Genomic DNA, 25,756 nt, shown 5'->3' on the forward strand with positions numbered 1-25,756 from the left:
AAGCAGGCAAAGACGATGCAAAGGAAACCAAGGTTAATGTGCATATGGTGCCCGATGTACAAGGGGGGACAGCCCATGATGCTTTGGATAGGATGGTATGCAAGGCATGGGGACAGCTCAAAGATCAACCCGCATTATTTATGTTTGATGATTGTGCCACGGACAACTTCATATCATTGAAAAAAGTACATTTATGGATGCATACACATATATTTGGACAGTTTTGTAAATATATATGCGGTTGAGTATCTTGTAAAGATATCACATGTTTGGAGCATTATCAGATTAATGCATAGGATTTTCTACTTTGATATGACAGAATGTATGCAAGTCCATACAAAGTGTTTGTAATGTTTTGGCTATAGCGGATAGTTATTCAATCTGCAGGACATAATCACCCTATGTCTCAGACCTAGGATTGGAAATTTAGGGTGAGTTGCCTCCATCTCACAATAAGCTTGTGGCATTGATTTCTGTGGGCAGGTCAGGAGACTTTTATGGAAAGGGCATCATTGATGTTCCAGTGTCACTGGAGTAACACACCAGTGGACTCAAATGAAACTCTATCAGTAACCACATACACTCCGCATTTGGAGAAGAGGTGGACTCAAGTCGTGCTCTACCAAGATTTTGGTATGTTCCAGTGTCACGGAAGTAACACACACCAGCTTGCTAGTCCAATTGCACTTCCTCATGATTCCAAAATGCAGGGCATACATCATATGTGGCAAATCAAGCCATTGCATTCTTCTTCTTGAAGATCATATAGATATCCCTTCTTCAATCTCATCATGAGCAGCATAACCTCTAAAAGTAATGCATAGAGTGACCATAGCATGTTTCAATCATCGTAGAAAGTCCCTGCATTTCAGCAACAAGCACCAAGTTACTCAGATCTACACCTGTGGTTAGTCCCATCTTTCCACCACCATATCTTCAAACAATGTCATTTGAAGCACTCCCATTGGAAGAGATGGGGACTGGGGTGCCAGTAGAGAGTGCCATAAAGTGTGCCCAAAGCCTTTATGACACCACTTTGAAGAAAGGAAAGTCTGAGCAAGGACAAGGCTTTGCCAAGTTCGAAATGTATGAAAGAAAGGACAGATTTTGAGAAGGACGAGGGAACTTTCGAAAGAAAATCCAAGGAGTTCAAACCTAAATACCCTACTCTCTAAATGAAGAACAAGGGAGGACAAAATCTGCAGACCATGCACTGAAATACAACTTCAGGTTGTTGATAAGCTGCCTGGGAAGGATGTGTTAGTGGCAATAGAGGCACCTGAACAGTTAGCAACACCAAAAAATTACAGAGACGGACAGATGGCTGGAAGCTGTCAATCGCTTCCAAAAATCACGGAAGAAGAAATAGCCGATGTAACGTCCAAGGCAACATGTCGGGTAGGTTCGAAGGCATGAAATACACAAGAAAGACTTGAAATACACAGGCAATGAGAGAGGAGCAGTGTGGAGAGAGAGCGATGGGAGCAACGTGAAGAGAGAGAGAGAGAGAGAGAGAGAGAGAGAGAGAGAGAGAGAGAGAGGCAGCAGGAAACCCTCTGCCAGCAGCGAAACCCTAAAACCAACAGCCTACCCCTAAAACGACCTGTCAAATAGAAAACACAGATGTAGGCCCAGATAAAGACCTGTAAATGCTGGAAACTGATGTTTATTGCTGAAAACTGAGCACGAGGGAAGCCCGTAGGTGCTGTACAATGGTAAGAAGCAGTAGCAGCTGCTAATGACCTCAAGTGAATGCTGAAAAAATGAGATGAACAGGGGGAAAGGGGTGTCAACCCTTATATACTCCCCCATATGCTGGTCGGCCAGTTGTAGCAGGCCGACAGCAGCACAATAGCATAAAATGCTATATAAATGCTGAAAAATATCTTTTAAATGGTAGAAAAATGTTGATTAACATCTGTTAAGATATGCCAATGCCCTTAGGCCTGCTAAGATATGCCAATGCCCTTAGGCCTCATAAACGGCCAATACAAGCATGAAAATGGTGATGTAGACCATCTGGAGATTCAAAAAAAGCAGATTTGACATCCATCTGGAACACGGGCCATCTGAAGTTTGTAGCCAGAGCCAAAACTTTATTGCTGAAAACTGAGCACGAGGGAAGCCCGTAGGTGTTGTACAATGGTAGGAAGCAGTAGCAACTGCTAATGACCTCAAGTGAATGCTGAAAAAATGAAATGAATTGGGGGAAAGGGGTGTCAACCCTTATATACTCCCCCATATGTAGCAGACCGACAACAGCACAATAGCATAAAATGCTATATAAATGCTGAAAATTACCTTAAAAATGGTAGAGAAATGCTGAATAACATCTACTAAGATATACCAATGCAGGGCCTCATAAATGGCCAATACAAGCATGAAAATGGTGATGTAGACCATTTGAAGATGATACAATCCAACAGACAACAACAGCGTGGTGGCATGCATAGAGAGAGAAAGCACAACCCTTGGCCTAGAATAGACAACACGTGGGCTGCAATATTCCAGATTGCGACAAGCAAGGAATGCAAGAAGAGCTCAAGCACGACGGTTCAAGTCGGCCTTTTTTCTGATCGACCCTCCCGCCCCTGCGCGGGCTAGGCAACCATTACTTTCTTAAAAGCTGAGCTTGCGACCCTTTTTGCCGAAATTAAAAAAGACACAAAGATGACCCTCATTGCCAAACTGTTTGGGTCTCATCCCTCCCATCTCCAGGCCCGTGGGTGACTGGGTCCTCGTGGCATTGCCCTCTGACCTTACTCTGCACTTCAAGGATGTCAGACTACTTGGGAGAGGCTTCTTCCAAGTCAACTTTGATGATGAGGATTCAGCCTCTTTGGTACTGGAGGGCAGCCCGTTCTCTCTAGGCCCGAGGAAGATGTTCTTCCAACCTTATTCCAGCTACTTCGATCCCGTGGCAGAAGACTGGAACAATGTCCCCATCAATCTCAGATTCCCGAGTCTTCCTCATGCATATTGGCCCTATGCTGGAGCCATCAGGTCCTCATTTGGACAGGTCCTTCAGGTGCCGCCCTACCCTACCTTACCGACTTCATCAGCCCAAGTGGTCACTACCTCGGCGGATGCTGTCCCCAGGGTTATGGTGCTCGCTGATTGTGATGAGCCTCTTGATGATTTTGTGTTGCTTCCGGGACCTAAAGGTCTCCTAAAGCAACGTATGGAGGTTGCTGGTAAACCTGACCAGTGCCAAGTTTGTCACCAGCAGGGACACTTTGCCCCGGATTTCCCTAGAGCAAGGGGCCATAAGAGGCAGCGCAAACACGCCTCCCCCTCGAGTCTCGACACAGCCTATGGCCGCAGCCTGTCCAGTGGTCCGTCAGGTGCGGCGGGTCGAGTCACATAACCATCCTCCGCATGGGGACACTAGGACCCCTCCCTCAGGTCATGCACAGCAGGATAGTGATGCTTTGGATCATAGTGGTGAGACCGTTGGATCATAGGATGGTGCCTCACGCCAGGATGACTTTGTTGAGTCCTCCCTGCTTGGGCAGGGCAGTTTGCAGGATGTACAGGGCTTGAAAGATTATGCAGATAAACAACAAAATGCACAACAAGATGTATCAGGTCACAGTGCCTTGCATGGCAATCATGTATCTCACACTTATGCTGTGCAGAAGGATGGTGCCTTAGGCCAGGATGACTTTGTTGAGTCCTCCCTGCTTGGGCAGGGCAGTTTGCAGGATGTACAGGGCTTGAAAGATTATGCAGATAAACAACAGAATGCACAACAAGATGTATCAGGTCACGGTGCCTTGCATGGCAATCATGTATCTGGCACTTATGCAGACAATATGCGGAGTCCCGGACATGGGAATGACAGTGGACTTTGTCCCAAAGATTACCCCCTCCTTCAGCATTATGAGAGGAGGGCTCCGACCCCGGCCCAGCGTTTTCTTCAGTCACAGGTCAAAACTCCATCTTGTCCATGAGGATTGCCTCATGGAATGTGCACGGCCCAAGGGGGCTTCCCACCCGTAGTAGGAAACACTCTGTGGCACATATGGGATTCTCCCAAGATTGGATCAGAGGGGTCTCTTGCCTTTATATGGAGGCCCCATAGCACAGTTTTGGCCTGTGGGGGACGGGGTGAGCGCTTTCAGATTTCTCGCTCGGTGCGGCAGGGTTGTCCCCTTGCTCCCTCGTTGTGGCAAAGACCATGAGCAGATTTCTTTGGGCCACCCCAGGTGTCACAGGTCTCAGATTGCCTTTATGCAGAGAGGATGACCTTGTGGATTCAGAGTTAGCAGATGACACCGCGATGTTTCTGGAGGCTTCACATGCTTGTCTTTGTGCTTTTCGGACAGCCCTGGATATGTTTTGTTTGGCTGCAGGTGCCAACATTAATTGGCACAAGTCTATCAGATTTTGGGTCAGTGACTCCCCACAGATAGATTGGGGCTTAGATGTGGGGTTTACCTGGATTGAGAGAGGAGGTACCTTGGCTGTCAGGTTGGCATTGACATTTCCCCAGCACAGCAATTTGCACCTGTACTCATGAGCATTAAGAGCAAACTTCAGCATTGGAGCAGCGGGAAGCTTGATCTGGCATCCATAGTGCTGGTGCTCGGTCAATTGAGGAGGCTTACAGACAGCCCATTTTGTGGAATGATTTGATCATGGATGAGCAAATAGATCTCTTGGCGTTGCCACACATATCCATTGAGCTGCTTGGGAGATGTTTTTTCCTTCCATCCTGGAGTGGAAGAGGTTTAAGAGCCTCACGGAGGATTAGAGGGTTGGCCTTACTCAGCACTTGAGGGGAGCTAGTCGAAGGATTATGCAAATCGATGCAGCCATACCCAACCATTGGGTTACAGGGGCTTTTCTGGATGGATCTCCTCACCTGTGGTTTGGGGTTTTTTCAGGGACCAGGGTTCCTCTGCAGACTATGGGTCTCCTATCGCCAGAGAAGGGTGAGGGTGAGGTAACATTTTTCTTTTTTGTTCACGATGGGTGGCAGTTGGAGAAATGTGTGGTGCAGGATATGGTTGAGGGGCCAGTGGTTCAGCCCGTGAGAGTTGTTATCAGGGCAGGGAAGCACTTTTATATTGCACCCCCACCCCCCCACCCCCCCCCCCCCCCCCGCGGGATGATCACAGATGCTTCTCGCCTTTGGCTGTTTGGGGGATGCCCTATCAAACATTTGCCTTGGGATCCCGGTGAGTGGGAATGGATGGATGCCACCAATCCGATGAAAAGTTTGCCTTTCTATAGCTACACTGTGAGGAATGACAGGCAGCTCATCTTGGGACAGATTCAGAGTACCTACCCTTATACCTCATTGGGAGTCCTATGGTATTACCTCTTAACATTCAGAGGAGTTTCTGCGGAGGCTGTGGCACTCTTGCAGGAAGGCACAAATCTCCTCATTCTTTTGGATTTCACATGGTAGCCACCAACCAGTGGAGATCGGTTGTTGGTGTTAGCCCAACTTGCCCAAGATGTCAGGAGCTTTAGAGACAGTTTATCACTGCCTATGGGAACGCAGGGAAGCACAGAGGATTTGGACCGTGAACACACGTATTTGGTAGGATGAGTAAGGATGCCTACATATCTTTTGGTGCTATCATTTGGTTGACTCAGTCGGGCCCCAGCTTAGGTATGAGGGGGACGACAAGAGTCACGCCATTTTGATCAGGCAAGGAGTTGATCAGCGGGGTTGCCTTTAGGATTTGCCAAATTCAGGATGCGCCCCGCCGGCACAGAGATTGGACAGTGCATGGGAGATTATTGCTAGTATTACAACCTGGCACATCTGGAAGGCTAGATACACTGAGGCCATAGAGGGCACTATTGTCTTGGACACACAGTGCCTTTGCAGGATTTGGAGTGATATTATCCATACCCTTATGGCAACTTGGGGCAAAATCCAAGGTTCTTCGACCGCCGCAGAGAGAATGAAACCGGCCTCTGGTAGAAACCAAAGTGCGGTGGACTTGCAGTCACCCGTCCACTTGTAGTCTAGATATGAAAACAAAAAGGATTGGAGCTAGAGTGCCCCAAATCTGAAAATAAAGCGACACCTGTTGGCCCAGCTCGTGGATCTGCACCGAAGGAAGTAGTTGTGCCAGTCTGTACTTGCATACTTGTTTCAACACCTTTGATTCACACGTGTGGGTGTACCTGTCTGTACCTTCCTCTCTGCATCCACCTCAGTACTGTACCTGACTGTACAGACCTAAAAAACTGCACTGTACCAGTCCGTACTTGCCACGTCACTGTACTTGCATGCGCTGCCTGCAGCAGCCAGTCCCTGTACCCGACTGTACCTGCTCAGCCAGTTCAGCGTCGGTACTAGATCTGTCCAGCGCCGCCAGCACCTGTACTGTCCAGCGCCGCCAGCTTCTGTTCTGTCCGTACAGTTGTCCGTACAACTGTACCTGCAACAGAACTTGCAGCAGCAATTCTGTACCTGTGCGCAGCCTGTACCAGCAGATGTACCCGCAGCAACGACTCTGTACCTGTGTGCAGCCTGTACCACCAGGTGTACAGCCTGTCCGTACAGCTGTACAGCTGGTTTGCACAGAAAAACAGCAGCAAGAACAGTATTCAGCAATCCCCACGTTGCTTCTCCTCTCCTCCACGCCTAGACTTGCACGATTCTCCAAAAGCTAGAGTGAGAGTGAAGAGAGAGGCATGCACTCTAAAAGTTGAGCCTCATCTGATAAATTTGAGTCATGTAAGAGTGCCATAGATAACTTCATGGGAACTACTTTAAGGAATTTACCCCATCTGAAGCATCATTTGGCATAGTGCCTTCAAAGGTCAGCACAACAGCAAAGGAAATCACCTTGATTTACATGCACCACTGGAAAGGCTCATGTTTTAGAACATGCCTCAAAGAGTACTAAGAATTCTAGAGTTACCCCTTTCACCTCCAATGTTGCCATAACAACCACCCATTCCCTAGGTGACCCCCATGAACCTGAAGGAGAGGATGAGGAAATAGGGGAGGACGCTATCTAGCTAGAGCCCCTAGAGGCTCAAATTCTCCCAAGTCAAATCCTCAATCACTACATTCAAGATGGTGACAATGTCCACCCAATCCGGACAGGCTGCCACACCCAATGAGTTCCCTTACACTAATATCTCTATAGCGGCATGCGGGATCCTAAGGCATCAACGTCTCTCCTGTTAGAATTTTGTGGTGCTCATGAAATAGATCAAATATGTGGAGGAGAGAGAGTCACAAAATACAAGAATAGATCTTGCTTATTAAGTTGCTCAAAATACAACTAAGCTTCATGCTCATAAAATGCCTTCTAGCTCCACCTTTAAATAGGTGAGCTAGTGGACCATAAGTCCATTCACACACACACCTTTCTCCTCCCCTTTTACATAACCTTAGTCTCTCAATACTAACTATGAAAAAATTGGAATAGGTGGTATTGGACATAGGATGCCTTTATAACATTAGGCGTACAAGGTTAGGAATATAGGTGTGGTTACATTGAGATTTAAAACAATTTCTTAGTGGAGTTAGAGGCTGATACAAAGTTAGCTTCTGACTCTTTGTTAGGACATTTGGAAGTGATATGTCCCGTTTGTTTACACTTGTTACATTCATTTTGTTGGGATATTTGATCTAACAATTATTTGCCAAATGACCCACCTTTTTGCAATGGACACATCTTACTTTGATCACTTGATGTGACAAAGCTTGTTCAATATTCGATGAAGTTGTTGCATTTGAAGATTCAACTCCTCCCTTTGGCCTCTTTTCTTCATCTCAAGACAAGATTGAATGACTCCTTCAAGGGTGGGATTAGGTATGTTCTTCAGGGTGGTGAGACTAAGGTGGGGTACACCTTCTTGACTGCTTTTAGCAAAACAACCACTACATCATCTTCATCCATCCTTTGTATGCAAAATGGGTGGTACCTTCTTCCCTCCTTCCACAATCTCAAAAGGCGCCTTGCCTATCGAGGTATGAACAGTGTTGTTATATGCAAACTCCACCAAAGGAAGATACTTTTCCCATTGTTGCTTGTGCTCTGACACATAACACTTGAGAAGATCCAACACTGTAGAGTTAGCCTCTTCCGACTGACCATCTGTTTGTGGATGAAATGACCATGAAAACTTGAGAGTTGTACCCATGTTGTCAAACAACCCTCTCCAGAACAAACTCGTCATCCGTGGATCATGGTCACTAATGATAGACATAGACAAGCCATGATACTTGAAGATGTTTGCCATGAACAACTTCACCATATGATCCACTTTGATCGTCTTACGCACGGGAATGAAATGAGCCTGCTTACTGAACCTGCATATGATAGTCCAAATGCCATCATTGCCCGTTTGTGTCCGTGGAGGATCAAATATAAAATCCATGGCAATGCTCTCCCAAGGTCTATCTAGAATAGGTAAAGGCTGTAGTAACCGTGGTGTCTTTTGACGGTCAAACTTTACCTTCTGACATACGATGCATTGCCTAACAAAGGCATCAACATCTCTTCTCAAGGTTGGCCAATAAAAGAAAGTCTCCACTGCTTTTACCGTGGCGTCAATACCTCTATGACCTACATACGGTGGAGCATGACTTTCAATCATAACCTTGAGTCGCAATGGCCTGGTAACACACAGTCTGCCATGCATCAATAAAAATCCATCTCTGAGAGTGTAATGCTCATGCCGCTCACCCTCAGACATCTGATCATACAACTTTTCAAAGTCCTCATCTTGGGCATACTGCTCTTTCATTTCATCAAGCTCATGATGATAAGCAAGTGAAACTGCAGAGACCTGTGGCTTGCGTGACAAAGCATCTGCCACTACATTCTTTTTGCCTTCCACATGCACAATCTGAAAGTGAAACATAGACAAAAAGTTTGCCCAACGCATATGCTTCTCTGAAAGCTTAGTTTGCGTGAGGAAATAACGCAAGGTCTGATGATCTGTCTGCACAGTGAAATCAGCCCCAAGCAAGTAGTGTTTCCATGTAGAAAGAGCGTGAATTATAGCCAACATCTCTTTCTCATAAACCTGTAAATGCTTCTCGGCATCTTGCAATATTCTACTCTCATAGGCTATGACATGTCCCTCTTGCATGAGAACTACACCAATGCTACTTCGGCATGCATCACACTGGACAACAAAAGCCTTTCGGAGGTCCGGTAACACCAATACTGGATCCGAAGTAAGCTTTTCTTTGAGCTTTTTGAATGCTGTAATTTCCCGATCAGCCCATCTAAACGGAGTTGCCTTCTTTGTCAAGGCATGAAGAGGCGAAGCAATTTTAGCAAAGTACCGTATGTACCGCCTGTAATAGGAACACAATCCTAGAAAACTGCATACATCATGCACGGTCCTCAAAGCTGGCCAATTAAGAATTGCTTCCACCTTTGCTGGATCCATACGGACTCCATGCTCAGACACAATATGTCCCAAGAAATGTATCTCTTGCAAAAAGAACTCACTCTTCTTGCCATTAACAACCAGCCTATGGTTCCTGAGTTCTGCAAACACAATGGCCAAATGCCTTCTATGCTCTTCCTCAGTTTGTGAATGCACAATCATATCATCAAAGAATGTGCCCACAAACGCTCTATGAGGCCTGAAAATCCTATCCATCGTTCTGTTAAATGTGGCAGGTGCATTTGTCAAACCAAAGGGCATAACCAAAAACTCATACAACCCAAACGTGGTTCGAAATGTTGTCTTATGCACATCCTCGGGTCTAATACGTATCTGATGATACCCGCTTTTCAAGTCAATGCGACTAAAGACTGTGGAGCCCTATAAGCGGTCCAAAATGTCATCGATCCTCGGTATGGGGAATCGATTCTTGATGGTATTCTTGTTCGGCGCTCTGTAATCAATACACATGCGCCAAGAACCATCCTTCTTTTGCACTAAAAGTACAGGTGAGCAAAAGGGTAATGAACTAAGCTGTATCAACCCTTTATTCAAAAGCTCCTGCACCTGACTGATAATCTCTTCCTGTTGGGCTGCACTAACACGGTACGGCGGTCTATTCGGTGGAGTACTACCAGGAATCAGATCAATGGCATGATCTTCTGGCCTCTCAGGAGGAAGTTCTCCTGGCAATGACTCGGAAAAACAATCTTGAAACCCACATAAGAAATCAGTCCTGTCCTTATCTAACATAGACAAATTAGACTTAGACTCATCATCTTGTGCATCCTTTACATAAATCAAGTACGCGGAAAGATGCTTTTTCATTACTAATGAAATTGCCGAAGCAGATACAATAGGAACAGATTCCCCTTTAAGTTTCACATCCAATACATGTTCTTTCCCTCTATGAGTCAGAGTGATTTTCCTATTGTAAGTATCCACCACCGCATGTACTCTGTGGCACCATGGCATACCCAACAAAACATCACAGCCATCCAGAGGCATGATGAAAAACTCTTCGCTGTCCACATAACCCTGCAAATGAAGCCGAAGCTTTCCAATGATAAGAGTAACAGGTTCTGCATACCCTGGACAAGCCATGTTAGCCTCATGTAACGGCCCCATCTCCTCTGCACGGATCCCCAATCGGCCAGCCAAATCTGGTGAAATGAAGTTGGCTCTAGCACCTGTGTCAAAGAATATCAAGGCATTCTGATCTCTCACTTTGCCCCATGCCCTGCACAACTCTGTCTCCTCACCACTTGGCTGTCCCCCCACAAGATCAGGAACTAACCTTGCAGAAGGTTTTGGCTTCTTTGACTTGGGCTCTCCTTTATTGTCAGAGTCCTTTTGGGACTTTCTCTTGGGACAATTAAATGACATATGCCCCTCTTCAGTACAGTAAAAACATTTCCGAGCATCTCTCAAAGCCTGTCTTTCCTCAGAAGTTCTCTTGGGCATTGGCAACTTCTTGTATCTCGTCTCTGAAGACCCTTTAGCATCACGAGAAGCATGCCCAGATTTTTCAGCTTTCTTGCTCGAGTTCTTACTTCCTTTAAACCCAGATGATCCTCCAGTGAGTAACGCATTAGCTATCATAGCATTCTCTACATCTGTGACATGTTCGTTACTCGAGTCTTGATACAATAATCACGCACCTCTTTGGGCAGCCCACAACAATACTTCTCTACCTGCTCAGACAAAGGCACTGCCCGGTAAGAAGTCACTGGGAGTAAAGCTTCCCAAAACTTCTTGTTATAATCTTCCAAATTTTCACATTTTGAAGCATCCAACTTGTGCCATGCGGTCATAACATCCACCTCAAATGTAGATGTGAGCCATACAGAAGAGAAGACCTGTTTTAATTGTACCCAAGTAGTGGGTGCTATGCCCTGCAAAAGAAGAGTAGACCACCACTGCAAAGCATTGCCCTAGAGAAAAGTGGCAGCTTTCCTCACCTTAGAGGACTCTGTGTAATTCCCACCAGAAAAAGCAGCATCAAACTGCTATAAAAAGGTAAGTGCTTTCAATTTATCTTTGGCTCCACTGAATGTATCAAACTTCACTGCAGCTCCCCCTTCCTTATAATCCTTCGCCTTACCCATAGGCGTTAGATTATCATATGGAAGTGGCTTCGCAAGATTGCTGCCCCCAACATTCATGCCCATCATTGGGTCAACATTACCCATTCCCACACCTGGCATGCCATACATTCCAGCCATGTTTCCAAACATTCCATTATGCATACCTGGCTGCATGCCACCATACATATTTGCTTGCATTCCAGGTTGCATGCCCCCAAACATATTTCCTTGCATACCGGACTGCATACCACCATACATATTCCCCTGCATTCCAAAGAAAATTTGCTCCAAAAGGCCCTGGCATACCCAGGCCTCCCTGAGGGTAACCCCCAGTCATGGATTGAAACACAGAGCCACCACCAAAATAACCTGGATGCATATTCTGCTGAGGAATGGATGGCTGTCCAAAGAAGGAACTCTAAGAGTTTGCACCATAAGCATGCTGCATGTTCGGAAACTGGCCAAAAGATGGATCGTGTGGGATGGCACCACTATGACCTTGAGGAAGGTTCTTAGATCGCACCTTCTTCTTCTTCTTTTCGGGCTCTGTACGGGATCTCATAAATTCAACAAACCTCTCACTCTGAGTGAGCTGCATAAATACATCCATAACACCAGCCAAACGATCTTTAAACCGAGCCTCATCATCCTCTTTACCAAGTACATCTTCTGGCTATGTTACATCCTCATAATGCTCATCATCTGCAGCCTGTTCTCCTGTAAGATTATCCTCAGATACATCTCTCTCAGGAGAGGTCTCTTGCTCTTCCTCTTCATGATAGAAGTACTCATCCTCTGTATCAGACATGCTTGCTGAATTTTTCAGCGATGACTTTCCTCGAGGCAACCACGAGCTCACCTCCTTCAGAAAGTTGATGATTGGTCCCGGGGACGGAACCTTGAAACCGGCCTCTGGTAGAAACCAAAGTGCGGTGGACTAGCAGTCACCCGTCCACTTGTAGTCTAGATATGAAAACAAAAAGGATTGGAGCTAGAGTGCCCCAAATCTAAAAATAAAGCGACACCTGTTGGCCCCAAAGCTTGGCGCCCCTTGCGGTATTTCTTTATTCAATTTCAAAAATATGTAAGGCTGAGTACAACAAAATCAGCCAAGAGAATACACCTGTATGTCCAATCTGACAACCCACAATACCTCTTAGCACAGAGGATTCACACACACAGATCTGTGTCTCAAAGCAACACTCTGTGCCTCCATCTGATCAGCCAAGACCATTTAGCAGGGCAGCCATGAGCATACATCTGGCATATCTCATGCACATGATTCAACATCTCAGCACAAACATACATTCACTGTTCAATCTCTGTCTCCACCCTTTTCAATCTGCCATACCCCTCCTCTCACAAGGGGCCAGATAGCTCAAATCTGCACAGACATAAGGCAATAGAAAGAGAGATAGATGAACAAATTCAGAGCTTACCAAAATCAGCTCGTGGATCTGCACCGAAGAAAATAGTTGTACCAGTCTGTACTTGCACTTGTTTCAACAACTTTAATTCACACGTGTGGGTGTACCTGTCTGTACCTTCCTCTCTGCATCCACCTCAGTACTATACCTGATTGTACAGACCTGAAAAACTGCACTGTACCAGTCCGTACTTGCCACATGTCACTGTACTTGCATGCGCCGCCTGCAGCCAGTCCCTGTACCCGACTGTACCTGCTCAGCCAATTCAGCGCCGCCTGTACCAGATCTGTCCAGCGCCGCCAACACCTGTACTGTCCAGCGCCGCCAGCTTCTGTTCTGTCCGTCAGCTGTCCGTACAACAGAACTTGCAACAGCAGTTCTGTACCTGTGCGCAGCTTGTACCAGCAGATGTACCCGCAGCAACGACTCTGTACCTGTGCGCAACCTGTACCAGAAGGTGTACCTGCAACAACCTGTCCGTACAGCTGTACGACTGGTTTGCACAGAAAAACAGCAACAAGAACAGTATTCAGCAATCCCCACGTTGCTTCTCCTCTCCTCCACGCCTAGACTTGCACGATTCTCCAAAAGCTAGAGTGAGAGTGAAGAGAGAGAGGCATGCACTCCAAAAGTGGAGTTGCCCCCTCCCCATACTTGTCCTAGGACCCCAACTTTAATAATTATTAAAGTTCCCTAGGGGCCACTAAGGCCTAGGGGCAACCACACATATAACATTAAAATATTAATGTTCTAGTTCCCCCCTTCACACCTAGGGATGTCCACACATCATTATCTCTGTCCGGGCACCCCACATGTGAATCATTTGATATTTTGACTCAGCAACCACCATGCCCACACTTGTGCTGTTCCATTTTCACAGGGCCATGACAGAGAAAGCGCGGCCAGTTTATGAGAGTGGGATCATGGTCTATTCTTCATTTCCACTCATATGGGACAACACAAGACACCCAGCTCTAGGAACATGCCACCTTTACTTCTTTGGTCTGAAGCCCTCCTAAGGTCCTAAGGACAAGCAATCAAGCTTGCTAAAAATTTCAACAATTTGAGAGGCATAGTTGCTCAAACTACGGCTTTGTTAGTTCTAGAACAACATTACTGATTACCGTGAACACTTTTTATGTTTCAAAAGCCTATTTCAAACTTCTACCTTTTAAACTTCCTTTGCTTGTGAGCGTTGAAGTAGCCCAATGGTACTTGTGTGTGCCTTTATATTTACATTCTTTCTTCCTGTAACTTTGTCTACTCAAATAAAGATGGGTTAGGTCATTTAGAAGGGAATGTGAAAGCACCTTTATCCACTTATTATACAAGTGTAGACGAGTGACCATCACCCTTTCGCACAACTCTTGCCTTTCCTGTGTCCAACAAGAGGGCATAAAGTTTGGAATGTAGGTTTGAAAGGCGCTTCACATTATGTGCAGAGCATACCTTCACAAGAACGCTGAGGAAAACCTTACTATCTTGAGGCTTGTTATCCACAACAAAACTGCACGCAACGTTTCCAATCAAAATGCCAGAAGGGTTAAAATAATGGTGCTGATGCAAATGGTAAGACATTTTCTTCTCAGAAATTAGGTTTTACTTGTAGAACCAAGAATATTGTGTCGGGTTCATCTCGTAAAGCTGCACAAGAACTGTTCTCACAGCTTTGTATGTGAAATAATCGAGCAGATGCTGCCATGTCCCCACGAGCAAATCCAAGGCTCTGCATTAGACACACAAAAAAACCAAAGGAGAAGGAGAAGCACTTGACCAACAAAGAGGCCAAGTGTTTCAAGGATTGGGACAGACTCTCACCTTATCGACATCTGCGAAATTCTCCTCGTACTGACCCCCGAATTCGCATCTCACGGGCACACGCCCGCAATGAGGCTGTTGCTCCTTGCGGCTGCGCGATTCCACGATGCGAGACAACACACGAGCGCTCGAACGCCAATCGTCCCAGTAAGGCTCCAGGACAGAAGGAGAGCAGCGGCGGCGGCGACGAAAGGGAATAGCGGGGGGGCATATACGCCACGAGGAGGCGCATACAACATGCCGAGAAGGCAAAGAGGGTGGCTGGTGGTGATGGTGCCCGTGGGAAGAAGCGGAGGAGGTGGAGCTGGCTGCCGCCAAGACCATAGCGGAAGACTCACTCGTGGTCGTGCAGCGCATCACGAATAATAATACTCCCGTTTTTCCACCCCTTTTTCGCATGAATATACACGGACCTCAAGTCCTAGCAGTCGGATATCTGGGCCATGTGATTTTCGGTTATTTTATTTCTCTCTCAAAAAAGTAATTCTGAACCATAGCTATATAAACCCAACACACAAGCTTATAGTGATAGAGCTCATGTTTATCAATTGAAGGGGTAAAGGTTCAAATCTTACTCATGCCTTTGAAAGAAGGAAAACTAGACTAAGGTATACCCTTAAAAATTAATCACCTTGTCCCATTAACTAATTGTTGGTAGAATAAAAAGGAGCCATATTATAGATTTCACCTATCTTGAGAGTGCATATAGTTTTATGTGTGCTTCACATGTGTGATTTAACCTTGGGGCCGCGGGGGAGAGGGGAAATAGGATGTCCACATGGTAGCCAGACCCCTAAGCTCAACCCCTTCAGAACTATTAGGAAAGCCCCACCTGTAAAGTAAGGGATCTGGTGAGAGATACGATAGTACACACATGTCTACGCATCATAGAGAGTAGCCATCTAAACATGGAAAGTCTACCATGAATCAACCATAACGTGGGAAGATTGCCGAGAATCATCTATGAAAGCTTAGGCCATAAGCACCAAGAAAGGTAACAATATATAATACCTCAAAAGGGAGACTAGGGGTAGTGCCTTTTATAGTCCCAAGGCCCATATACCCAATTCCCTACATGTGTAAATGTGCCCTAGACCCCAAGTGCCTAGGCCCATACCCCATGTGCATGTGCATCCTAAAATTACTTCATTACAAACCATCCCCTCCTACAATGATTTCGTCCTCAAAATTGAAGGGTGGTCATGCACAAACAAACAGAGGCAAAGCCAAATCCCAACCTAACACATATAACACAAGAAAGTCCCCAAGCCTATGCTCCTCGTGGTCCAACACATGCTCATAAGTATCCCATGAACCCATATGTGAAGTATCACCAATGGATGCATCACTAATTGTATACTCATGGGCATCCAATGCATCATCAATCAAATGCTCGAGATCCCCTCATGATCATCTAATGCATCCAAACGATCCCTAGGAAGATAGGTAGGCATAATGGGTGTATTATTACCCACGATGCTCAGTGCCATGTATGCCCTTGAGATCATGTCCACATGATCTAACTCACACACATCATCGTGTGCATATGTGTCAATACCATCACCATGTGCTTGTGTATCAATATCATCATGTCAATATCATCGTGTGTATGTGCATCATCATGTGTGCGATACATCATCGTCATATCATCCACGTCATAATATGACGAATGGATCTCTCTAGGTGAATGGGAATCAATAAGGTGATGGCTGGTAGATGTTGTGGACGAGTTATAGAAACTATCAGAGGCCCATGCGAACACCACTGCGATAGTGATATATGTGTAAGCCTGTACCACACATGTTCTCCAAGGATCCAATCATCATGTCGTGCCATGACTCACGTAATGCTAAGAAAAAAGAGTGAAAAACATCATCATCCACATCCTGAGACATCTCCACGATGCATCGTCTCGATCAAGTATCTCAACACACTATCAAAATCCCTAATGACGGGAATCAATGCCCTCATAACTCTCACATCAACATACATGCGTGAGTGGGTGTTTGTCAAAGGTAAAAGTGTGAACAAATCCATAAATGAGTTTGGTGACAATGCCAACCTCCATAAAACATTAGGTATGTGAACACGTTAATATGCACTAGGTATGACCGCAGCATGTGAACCACTCTTAAGAGTTAAAGTGTAGCTCAAGGAAGTGAGGGTGGACAAGAATAAGGATGACAAGAGCTAAAATGTGAAATGGCCAATAGTGTGGAAAAAGGGGTGGAAGATGTGAAAAGGAAGGGTGTGAAAGAATAAAAAACCCTAAGGTTAATTTTTAAAAATACACATTATCTTCTTCATTTTTTTCACCACATGCGATGGCAAGCTAGTTCTTCCTTCTCCTTGTTACCGACTTGCAAATATGACCTAGAGCTTCAAGCTCAATGAAGGTAAGGCTATGTGTCTCCTCTCACTTTTTTTCCTTTTTTTTTCTTTGTTGTGTGGTTTTTAATGCTCGGACTCCTACGTTATGCTAAGCTTGCGTGTACAAGTGATGATATAGTGGGAAAGTATGTTTGGCCTACTTACAAAGTTGGCATGCTTCACATACCTTATGCTGAGTGCGTAACGTGGCTACACTATTCTCTGGGCCCCACATATGTGAGTAGACACACAGAGTTTCCCTCTTATGTAAGCATAGCCCCAAGACCAACACCTTAGTCAATTGTATGGCACACGCTAAGAATCGTGGTACTATAGAGAGATGGTGAAGGGCCTCATCTTTGACAAGAAAGCTAACCAGAGTAGAGAATGCCAAGATTGCTATCATTCAGTTTCAAAATCTCTCCTCCTAAGACTGACATTGAGTAGAATTCATAGTTTCCAACTACTCTCTCAAATGGACCGCATCTTGCATGAGGAGCATAATTGGCCAAAGCCAAGATCCTCGTCATCAAAGATGTTGAGTGAGAAGACATACAATTTATCAGTAAAACCCTTAACTATTGTCCCATGGCAAGTTATGGCATACTTATCTTGCCAGTTCACCTACTTAGCATGTTCACATTATGGACCACTTGTACATAGTACTCTAGTACTTATGTTGGTTTTCACTTGTACACAGTACTCTAGTACTTATGGACCACTTGTACATAGTACTCTAGTACTTATGTTGGTTTTCACTTATCTTTTGTGGACCTCTTTTGAGAGAAACAAGAAGAAGAGCATTTCAACCTTCTATTTTTGTGTGTGTCTTATTCATTATTGTGTGAGTGTATGTCTTATTCATTGTGTGTCTGCTTGTTGCAAGAACTCAAGCTATCTCTCATCCCCCAATCTTTTCATGGTATCAAAGCCTAGTTCAAGCTAAAGGAGTTGAGCGGCAGCAAAGGAAGCTACAAAGGTAAAGGAAGTACCACACATGTAAGAGCATCATCATCTCTTTCCTTTCTTGTTTTGGTACGACACCCTCTAGGTAGTTATGGGAGCTACATGTCTTCGATTGAGGAGTTGTCTTTGTACTAAAAATTTATGGCCAGATTTGCGTTTCGAGCATATTTCGACCTCCATTCGACCATTGTAAGGTGTTTTCGAGCACTTCCAAGAATTTCTAGTTTGGAATTGTCTCTAACCGAACTCTACTTGTTGTAGTGCAATAGTGTATTTTTGGGTGTCCAAACAATGATTGCACATGTATTGCTAATTGTGGGTGTATGTGCATATACTTTAGTAACGTGTTGTAACATATAGATCATGTAGAAGTACCACTACAAGAGTTATAGATATTGTTGTGTTAGAGGTTACATATAGAAATTGTCTATTTGAAGATTATGTATGACAACATCAACCAAATTATTAGTGAGAAGCTTGATAAGAATAAATTCCATGGGTGGAAATTCAGAATAACTAATGGAAAATTTTGGAACTATCTTGAAGGAGACAATGAGGAGCTTTAGAATTTCTTGAAGAGAATGTAACTCCAACAGAGATAAAGGTGTTCAAAGAGTGGAACCAGGGTGTAAGGAAAGTCACGTAGTACTAGCTCTCAATTAGTGTGACAAACACTATGATAGGGCATATATAGAATACCAACACTCCAATTGTTGAACCTTATTTAATCATGATTTGAGATCTAGATAAGATTAGCATTAATCTCCTTTTTCAATCAAGAAACTGTCCAAGTTGCTCTTAATCACCAAGTGATGTTATATTTATCACTAATCTCTTTTTTAATCAAGAAACTATCCAATGTGCTCTTAATCACCAAGTGATGCTATATTATCACTAATCTCCTTTTTAAATCAAGAAATTGTTCAAAATACTCTTAATCACCAAGTGATGCTATATTTACACTAATCATCTTGATTAAATCATGAACTTGCTTAATCTTTGTATAAACCAACATAGCTGCTTATTGCTACCACACGAGTTTTATCCCCTTTAACCTTTATTGACACATCAATTATTCTTTTTAAGAAAATCAACCAAGAACTAAAAAAGGTTAAAAGATTGAGCACTTACTCAATGATTCTTTCAAGTACTCAATGACTCTTTTTAAGAAAGTCAACCAAGAACAAAAAAATTGGTTGAAAGATTGAACACTTAATGTCTTACACTCAAAATCTTTGTTCAAATATGTTTTTGTATAAGAACAACTCTGCACACTTTCTTGATCAAGAATTGCAATCAGCACTCCAAGATCTTCCAAAGACTTGCACAACAACTAATTTTCTTGATTTCTCCCTCATGATTTGCACAAGACTAAAGATATTTGAGAAGTACAATGGGAGTCAGTAGTAGAACCCACTGTAGCTCCAGTACAAGTTAAAACAGGAATTTGGGTACTGTGGGTGGTGAGGTGGAAGGCTTTTTAGGAGGTCTAGAAGGCTATCTCAAACATATCTTCGAAGATGATCAGCCTGCAGCCTAGCATCCCTTGTACTTGCTGGTAGCTAAGTATTTATCAAATTGTTGGGCCTTTATTAATGTTAAAGACGAGGCCATGGTGACTTCATAAAAAATTCCCCAATCTAGAAATTCCAGCAGAAGGGTGATGATAAGGCAGAAGAAGTGAACGATGATTACGATGTCAGGGTCGGGCACTTGGTCGTAATCTTGGATGAATGTTTGCATGGTGCGAAGCATCCATGCCTTGTTGAGAATGGTGGGTGGTCGAGGTGGATTGTAACTTTGGATTCTTCTCTGGCTCTTTATCAAAGAGATCCTAGGCTCACTGTTGTTTGCCCATCTTTGTTTGATGGGGAGGTAAATGGGGCTAGCTCAGAGGTGCTTGGGAGCATAACATTATTCCTTCCCAAATTCGGGCTTTAGAAGGTATGGCCACTACCACCAAACAGGTTGCTCCCCCATGAGGTTATGCATGAGTGGACCAGCTTTGGACGGTGGCCCTTTGTATCCATCTCACGGTCCCTTTTGCGATGTGCCTTAATTTATCTTGTTAAGTAAATGAAAATTACATAATGGCACAATGGATATCTGATATATTGGGATTATCATTGTAGCTACGAATTTTAGAGGTTGGTACAGATATTGTGCAGCTCATGATGGAAGTGATCAGCCAAGTTAACTTGCATCCCCTACTTCAGACGGGCAAGGAGAGAGAGGTTGAACCTACTACTTATTGCTGAATCTTTATGTCCACCACTCGAAATTTGTGATATTTAGCACCCTAGAGAAACATGTCGGCCTAGTTAACTCACACCCCTACTTTAGACGGGCAAGGAGAGAGAGGTTACACCTACTGTGAATCTGTCTATCCATTGGAGATTTGTGAGCATAGTTAGCACCTTGGCAGGGATAACCTTGTATGGGCGAGAGATGTCCTCCCACTTTACCCCATCCTTGTTGGTAGGACCTCTTATAATTTCCTTGACCATGCCTTGTGCATCACTGAGCTTTTGATATGGCTATGTTATTCTTGGCATGGTGCAAGGCTTCTCAAACATCTTCTAGAGTGAGGGTCAAGGTTAGGTCTCGACACCTATGGAATCTTGGATGGTGCATGTGTAGAGGTGGGTGTCATATGAGGATATGAACCTAAAGCAAGTGCTAAGGTCCACCCCCATGTGGGAAGAGGAACCAGCCCGTAGACCTAGTCTCTTCATGTGGGAAGAGGAGCTAGCCTATCGAGGCCTAGTCTCTTCATGTGCACCATAACCTTGGGCCTCTTTTCTACTTGGTAGAAGTCTTGGGTGTGGTAGGTGAGCTTGTGCTCCACCTTTTTCTTTGATTGGATTAGGTTGTGTATCATATGCCACCAACTTCTCTAAGCAACTCCACTCCAAGTGGGGAGAAGCCCATGTGGCAGCAACTAGCTAGTACTCTAAGAGCTTGTGGACCTTGTTGGCCTTCCTCTTCTTGGTGGGTGTGAGCAGAACAATGTCCGTCATCCATGTGTTTGAGGCACCTACTTCTGTTGCCATGATGGCGATTGGTGAGACGAACTGATAGAGTAGTGAAGGGGACTATGAAGGTGTGGGTGATTTTTGTGGTTAGAAAGGTGAAACAATGAGAGGAGGGACCTAGCTTATACAGTTTTTGAGTGGGAACATGTATATGTAAGTTGAAACGTATGTATGTAGGCCATTACCAAGAACATGTAAATGCAAGCGGTCCATAAATACGTAACTCTAAATGTGCATGTGTATCTTTTGATAGACCTTTGAGCATGCATGCACATGTGGGTACGTGCACATCTGAGAATGTGTGCGGATCTCACACTCCTTGTCCAACATTTTATGACATGTAAGGTATATGTTTAGTTTTGTGGTGTTATTTGTGGTAAGTGAGTCTTTGGTAAAAGGTCCACCACTCATGGGATAAGTTTTCCATGTTCTCAGGTTTACCTTGAGGGTTTCATTCCTTTTTCGTATGTAGATAGGGTTTGTGTCCTAGTCATGAACCATTTTGGCCTCTTGTAAAGGGCTCGTAAAGGGTCCCCTAGGATGAAGTCATAAGAGTTAGGCTGTTGAGGAAAGTTCATTACCACCATGAAAGAGTGGGGAAAACTTAGGCCAAAGGTATTCATTCTCGGATTATGTAAAACCACATGGGTTTTGCTGTGGCCCTATCACCAAGCTTAACTATTAGGCTAGTAGTGCTAAGTGAATGCTACCCCCACTTCTCCCAACACTGCTTGTTGGTAATAATGTTGACTCCAACCCCTCCATCTAGGATGACTTGACTGTCCTTATATTTACTGGAAGGATGACATTTATGTCATCATCGAAGTAGTGGGGCCTAATTTATTGATACTTTTGGAAAAGCTTGGTTAACTGCCTCTTTCCTAGGTAGGTTCATCTCGTTATCCAACTCATATGAGGAGTCTTGAGACAGTTGTTCTTCCATGCACGCTCTTAGTCTTTTGTCTATCTAATTCTTTAGGTCCTTCCCTATACTTGGGCTTCCTAGGAGCCAACAGAAATCTGGACTTGGGAGGAGAAAGGCAGTGAGTCCTTCTATGTGTCGCACGATGTGTCCATTATCACTTACATAGCTATAAGGACCGATAATAATAAATGAAATATGTACATGCCCTTTTGAGTGTGGAACTCTTCTATCATCTCCCAAAATTTTGTAGGCAATGGCTTCAAAGCTTTTGTCCAATTCACCTAAGCCCTATTCCGAGTCTCCTCATGTTGTGGAATGGGGTGGTTCTTTTCTCGGTCTTCTCTCAAGTAAAGTGAAACTAGCATCTGCATTGACTTCCACTATGGTAATGGGAACTACTACTAGTGGTTCACCATCCAATTGTGCTTGGTATGTACCAATTCATGAGCTACTTCTAGCCTATTTTTCTTCTCAATTAGGTTGGGATATTGTGCCCTTTTAGGCCGATTGTTGGGGTCTATAACTAGTTCTTCTTGGTCCATGATGGCGAGCTAAGGATTTAATTCCTCCTTGGAAGAGGATGAAGAGATGTTGGAAGCTGTATCCTCTCTTGAACCCTCTCGAATTGTCATGCAGTTTTCCCCTTGTCCTATTTTCTTAGACTTTTGTCTTCTAGTTCTAGGGGTGACTCTAGCATGTTCTGAGACTTCATTAGTTGGTAGGACTCAGGCTGGTCTCTATGCTCTTTAAGTACGGAGAGTTGAAGATTTTCCAACTTCACGAGTGGCAACTCTACTCCTATTTTGCATTCTCGTCTCCATAACATTCAAAGAAACTATTTGTACTAGCCTATCTCTAATGTTTTGAAAATTAATGCTTGTAGTCAACTTATGCTCTTGGGTGGGCAATCCTTATACATGTGATCAATGCCACAACTAGTGCAAAGAGGTGCTATTGTGGTTATGGGTTAGTGCGGCTACTACCATATCCTCCTTAATGGGACACTATGCCACTTGGTGAGGTCCCTGGTAGTGATACCTCTATACCCTTACAGGACAGTCTACCACACCCAATGGGTTCCCTTACACTAATATCTCTATAGCGGCATGCGGGATCCTAAGGCATCGACGTCTCTCCCTCTATTAGATTACACTGTGGTGGCTGTATAGATTGGGTGGACATTGCCACCACAGTGTAATCTAATAGAGGGAGATATTAAGAGACTAAGGTTATGTAAAAGGGGAGGAGAAGGGTGTGTGTGTGAATGGACTTATGGTCCACTAGCTCACCTATTTAAAGGTGGAGCTAGAGGGCATTTTATGAGCATGAAGCTTAGTAGTATTTTGAGCAACTTAATAAGCAAGATCTTTTCTTGTATTTTGTGAGTCTCTCTCCTCCACATATTTGATCTATTTCATGAGCACCACAAAATTCTAACATGGTATCTAGAGCTAGGCAACTTGCAAGGTGTAGAATAGGTCAAAAAAATGGTTTTTAGAGTGCACCTCATCTACCCCCAGCCAGTGGAGGCCCTCCTGTAGCTTGAGGAGGCCGAATCTCGGCGTGATTTCAACTAAGAACTTGAAGAAGACCTCCGGGCGCTCAGGTTCGTACAAGCAATTGATGGATTACATCTCTCCTGGTCGCGGCATTGCATCTTGTTCAAATCGGTGCCCGTTTTCTGCAACGCTAATGTGTATAGCCCATTCGCCATTTGCAGGCGATTCGGGGCTATGTGGGCTTAGGGCATTTGAAGCCCATAGTCTCAACTATCTACAGCTTAGAGATCAGCCCCAATGGCTGCTCCACACATGCGCTAGAATAAAAAAACCAAGCTGCTCACTTGGTAGCCATTGAAGCTTCCATTAAAGCTTCAAAATCAAGTGTCCTTTTTGTACTAATCCTCTCCTCTTAGTCTCAAAACTCTTAAGTGCTTCTTGAAGTGTTTTGCTCCAAATTCTCTGATGTTGTGGGCATACACCATGGGGTATTCATAAGCCTCCATCAAGCTTCAACAACATCTTCAAGTGCACAAAGCTTCTTAAAGCGTGCTTATAAGCACTAATAGTGTTGATTAACACTAATGAGGCTACTAATCTAGCAAAGGGGAGCCATTCCAAAGTGTTTCTAAACACTAAGAGTGTTCTTAAACATTAATGGTGAATCTAATCACCAATGCAAGTGTCATTAGATGCTAGAAAAGTGCTCTTAAGCACTAATAGTGTTGCTAAACACTAATGGTGATCTTAATCACCGAACAAAGTGTTCTTTGACACTAATAAAGCTAATCTCCATCAGAATTAGTGGTGGGCACAAACCCTAAGTGCTAAACCATAAACTTCACCATCTTAATCTCCTTTTTTATGCAACATCCTTGGCTTGATTAAGGGTTGTTGCACTCTCATAAGCCTTTCTCTTTCTAGTTAAGCCAAAACATCACAAATTTTTGGTTTTTTCTTCTTCATAAATCAGCCCATTACTCTCTAATAATCTCCTTCAATACCCAATGTCAAAGGACAACACCCATGGTTAAGTCAAGGATTCCTTTTAGGAATCTTCCAATTCGCTATCTATCAAAGAATTTTCCAGTGTTAACACATCGAGAGAGTGGAGGTATCTGACTTTGTTGATATAGTCTCTCATTGATTCTTTCTCGAGCTATTTGAATGGTATAGTTAGCTGAGAGAGTGGAGGTATCTCACTCTGTTGATATAATCTCTAATTGATTCTTTTTCTAGCTATTTGACATGGTAGAGTTAGTCGATTGTGTTCCATCAGGATTCCTGACAACACGGGAACATCTAATTATGAATGCAGTCTTCAAGGTGTCAAAGTCAACCTTGTCTTTTGGTTTTAGTGATAAAAAACCATTGTCTCACCTTTCCTTCCATGGTGAGGCTGAAGCACTTACCCTTACCAGGTCATCGAGTCGACCACATGTATTGCACATTTGATCAAACCCTTCCAAGTGTGCATTGGATCTCTCATGTCCCACAATGAATTTCGGCATTAACTTTCCAATTTGCATCAATTTGATTGTATTTGGCTATCAAGGGTTTGGTTGCCTGAACTGGTGGCGGAGTTGCCTGTGAGTTGCGAGTCTTGTTGCTACCCCCCTATTTATGTTGGTAGGTCGATGTTGGTGGCAGTCTAGCATATGTAGGATATTGCACTTGCCTTTAAGGCAAGTTGTGATACTACGGAGGATGCCATGTAAGGTTGGGTCATACTATGAGATGTGGGCTCCTCCCAGTGTGCTAGACCTATTCCAAAGCCTCCCTGCTTCTTGATGTAAGCTTCCTACCGCAGTGTAACTAGCAACTTATATTATTTCTTTGACCCTAGTAGCCTGGGTGGTTGGTTGCAGCCCCGATGCCAAAATTGAACCTGAACCCCCCCAAACTACTTGCATATCGAAGTCTAATGCTACAAAGCCTAAATATGTGGTAGGCCTCCAAGTGGTTCCGGAATAGTCTTAGGTTCATATTAGCTCAGCCACAAAAGCTATCGATGTAACTATTATCTCATTGTGGCCACATTACTTGTGATTCTAAAAAGGATGACTCCCTCCCCTAGCTTATAGTTCCTAAACTAGACTGGTTAGGATCCATATTGAGGAACCGATGGCTTTATGGCTGGCCTTTTTAGCTAGTGATCTCTTATTTACTGGGTAGTTTGATGATTCTCGTGTCTCCCACTTGTTAGTTTGACCTCGCATGATAATGTCTCTAATTACATCTATAA

The 25,756-nt window shown here is 44.1% G+C and overlaps 1 protein-coding gene across 2 annotated transcripts in view; it reads right to left on the reverse strand.

The window, feature by feature from the left end:
• Positions 1 to 15,113, reverse strand: part of RBCX2 (Chaperonin-like RbcX protein) — a 56,160-nt gene extending 41,047 nt beyond the window's left edge. The window contains exons 1-4 of one of the 2 annotated variants that reach the window (XM_086823764.1): positions 14,717 to 15,113; positions 14,502 to 14,593; positions 14,348 to 14,405; positions 14,209 to 14,274 (exon numbers count right to left, since the gene is read on the reverse strand). In XM_086823764.1, coding sequence (XP_086679890.1) covers positions 14,209 to 14,274; positions 14,348 to 14,405; positions 14,502 to 14,593; positions 14,717 to 15,073 — 573 coding nt within the window. In that variant the 5' untranslated portion in view covers positions 15,074 to 15,113. The remainder of the gene's footprint in view (positions 1 to 14,208; positions 14,275 to 14,347; positions 14,406 to 14,501; positions 14,594 to 14,716) is intronic. The other variant, XM_086823763.1, reaches the window with a different exon arrangement.
• Positions 15,114 to 25,756: the final 10,643 nt, after the last annotated feature.

This window comes from Cibotium barometz, chromosome 30 (genome assembly GCF_041138505.1).
Source record: "Cibotium barometz isolate CiBa-2024 chromosome 30, ASM4113850v1, whole genome shotgun sequence".
In the NCBI taxonomy this organism is placed as follows: Eukaryota; Viridiplantae; Streptophyta; class Polypodiopsida; order Cyatheales; family Cibotiaceae; genus Cibotium; species Cibotium barometz.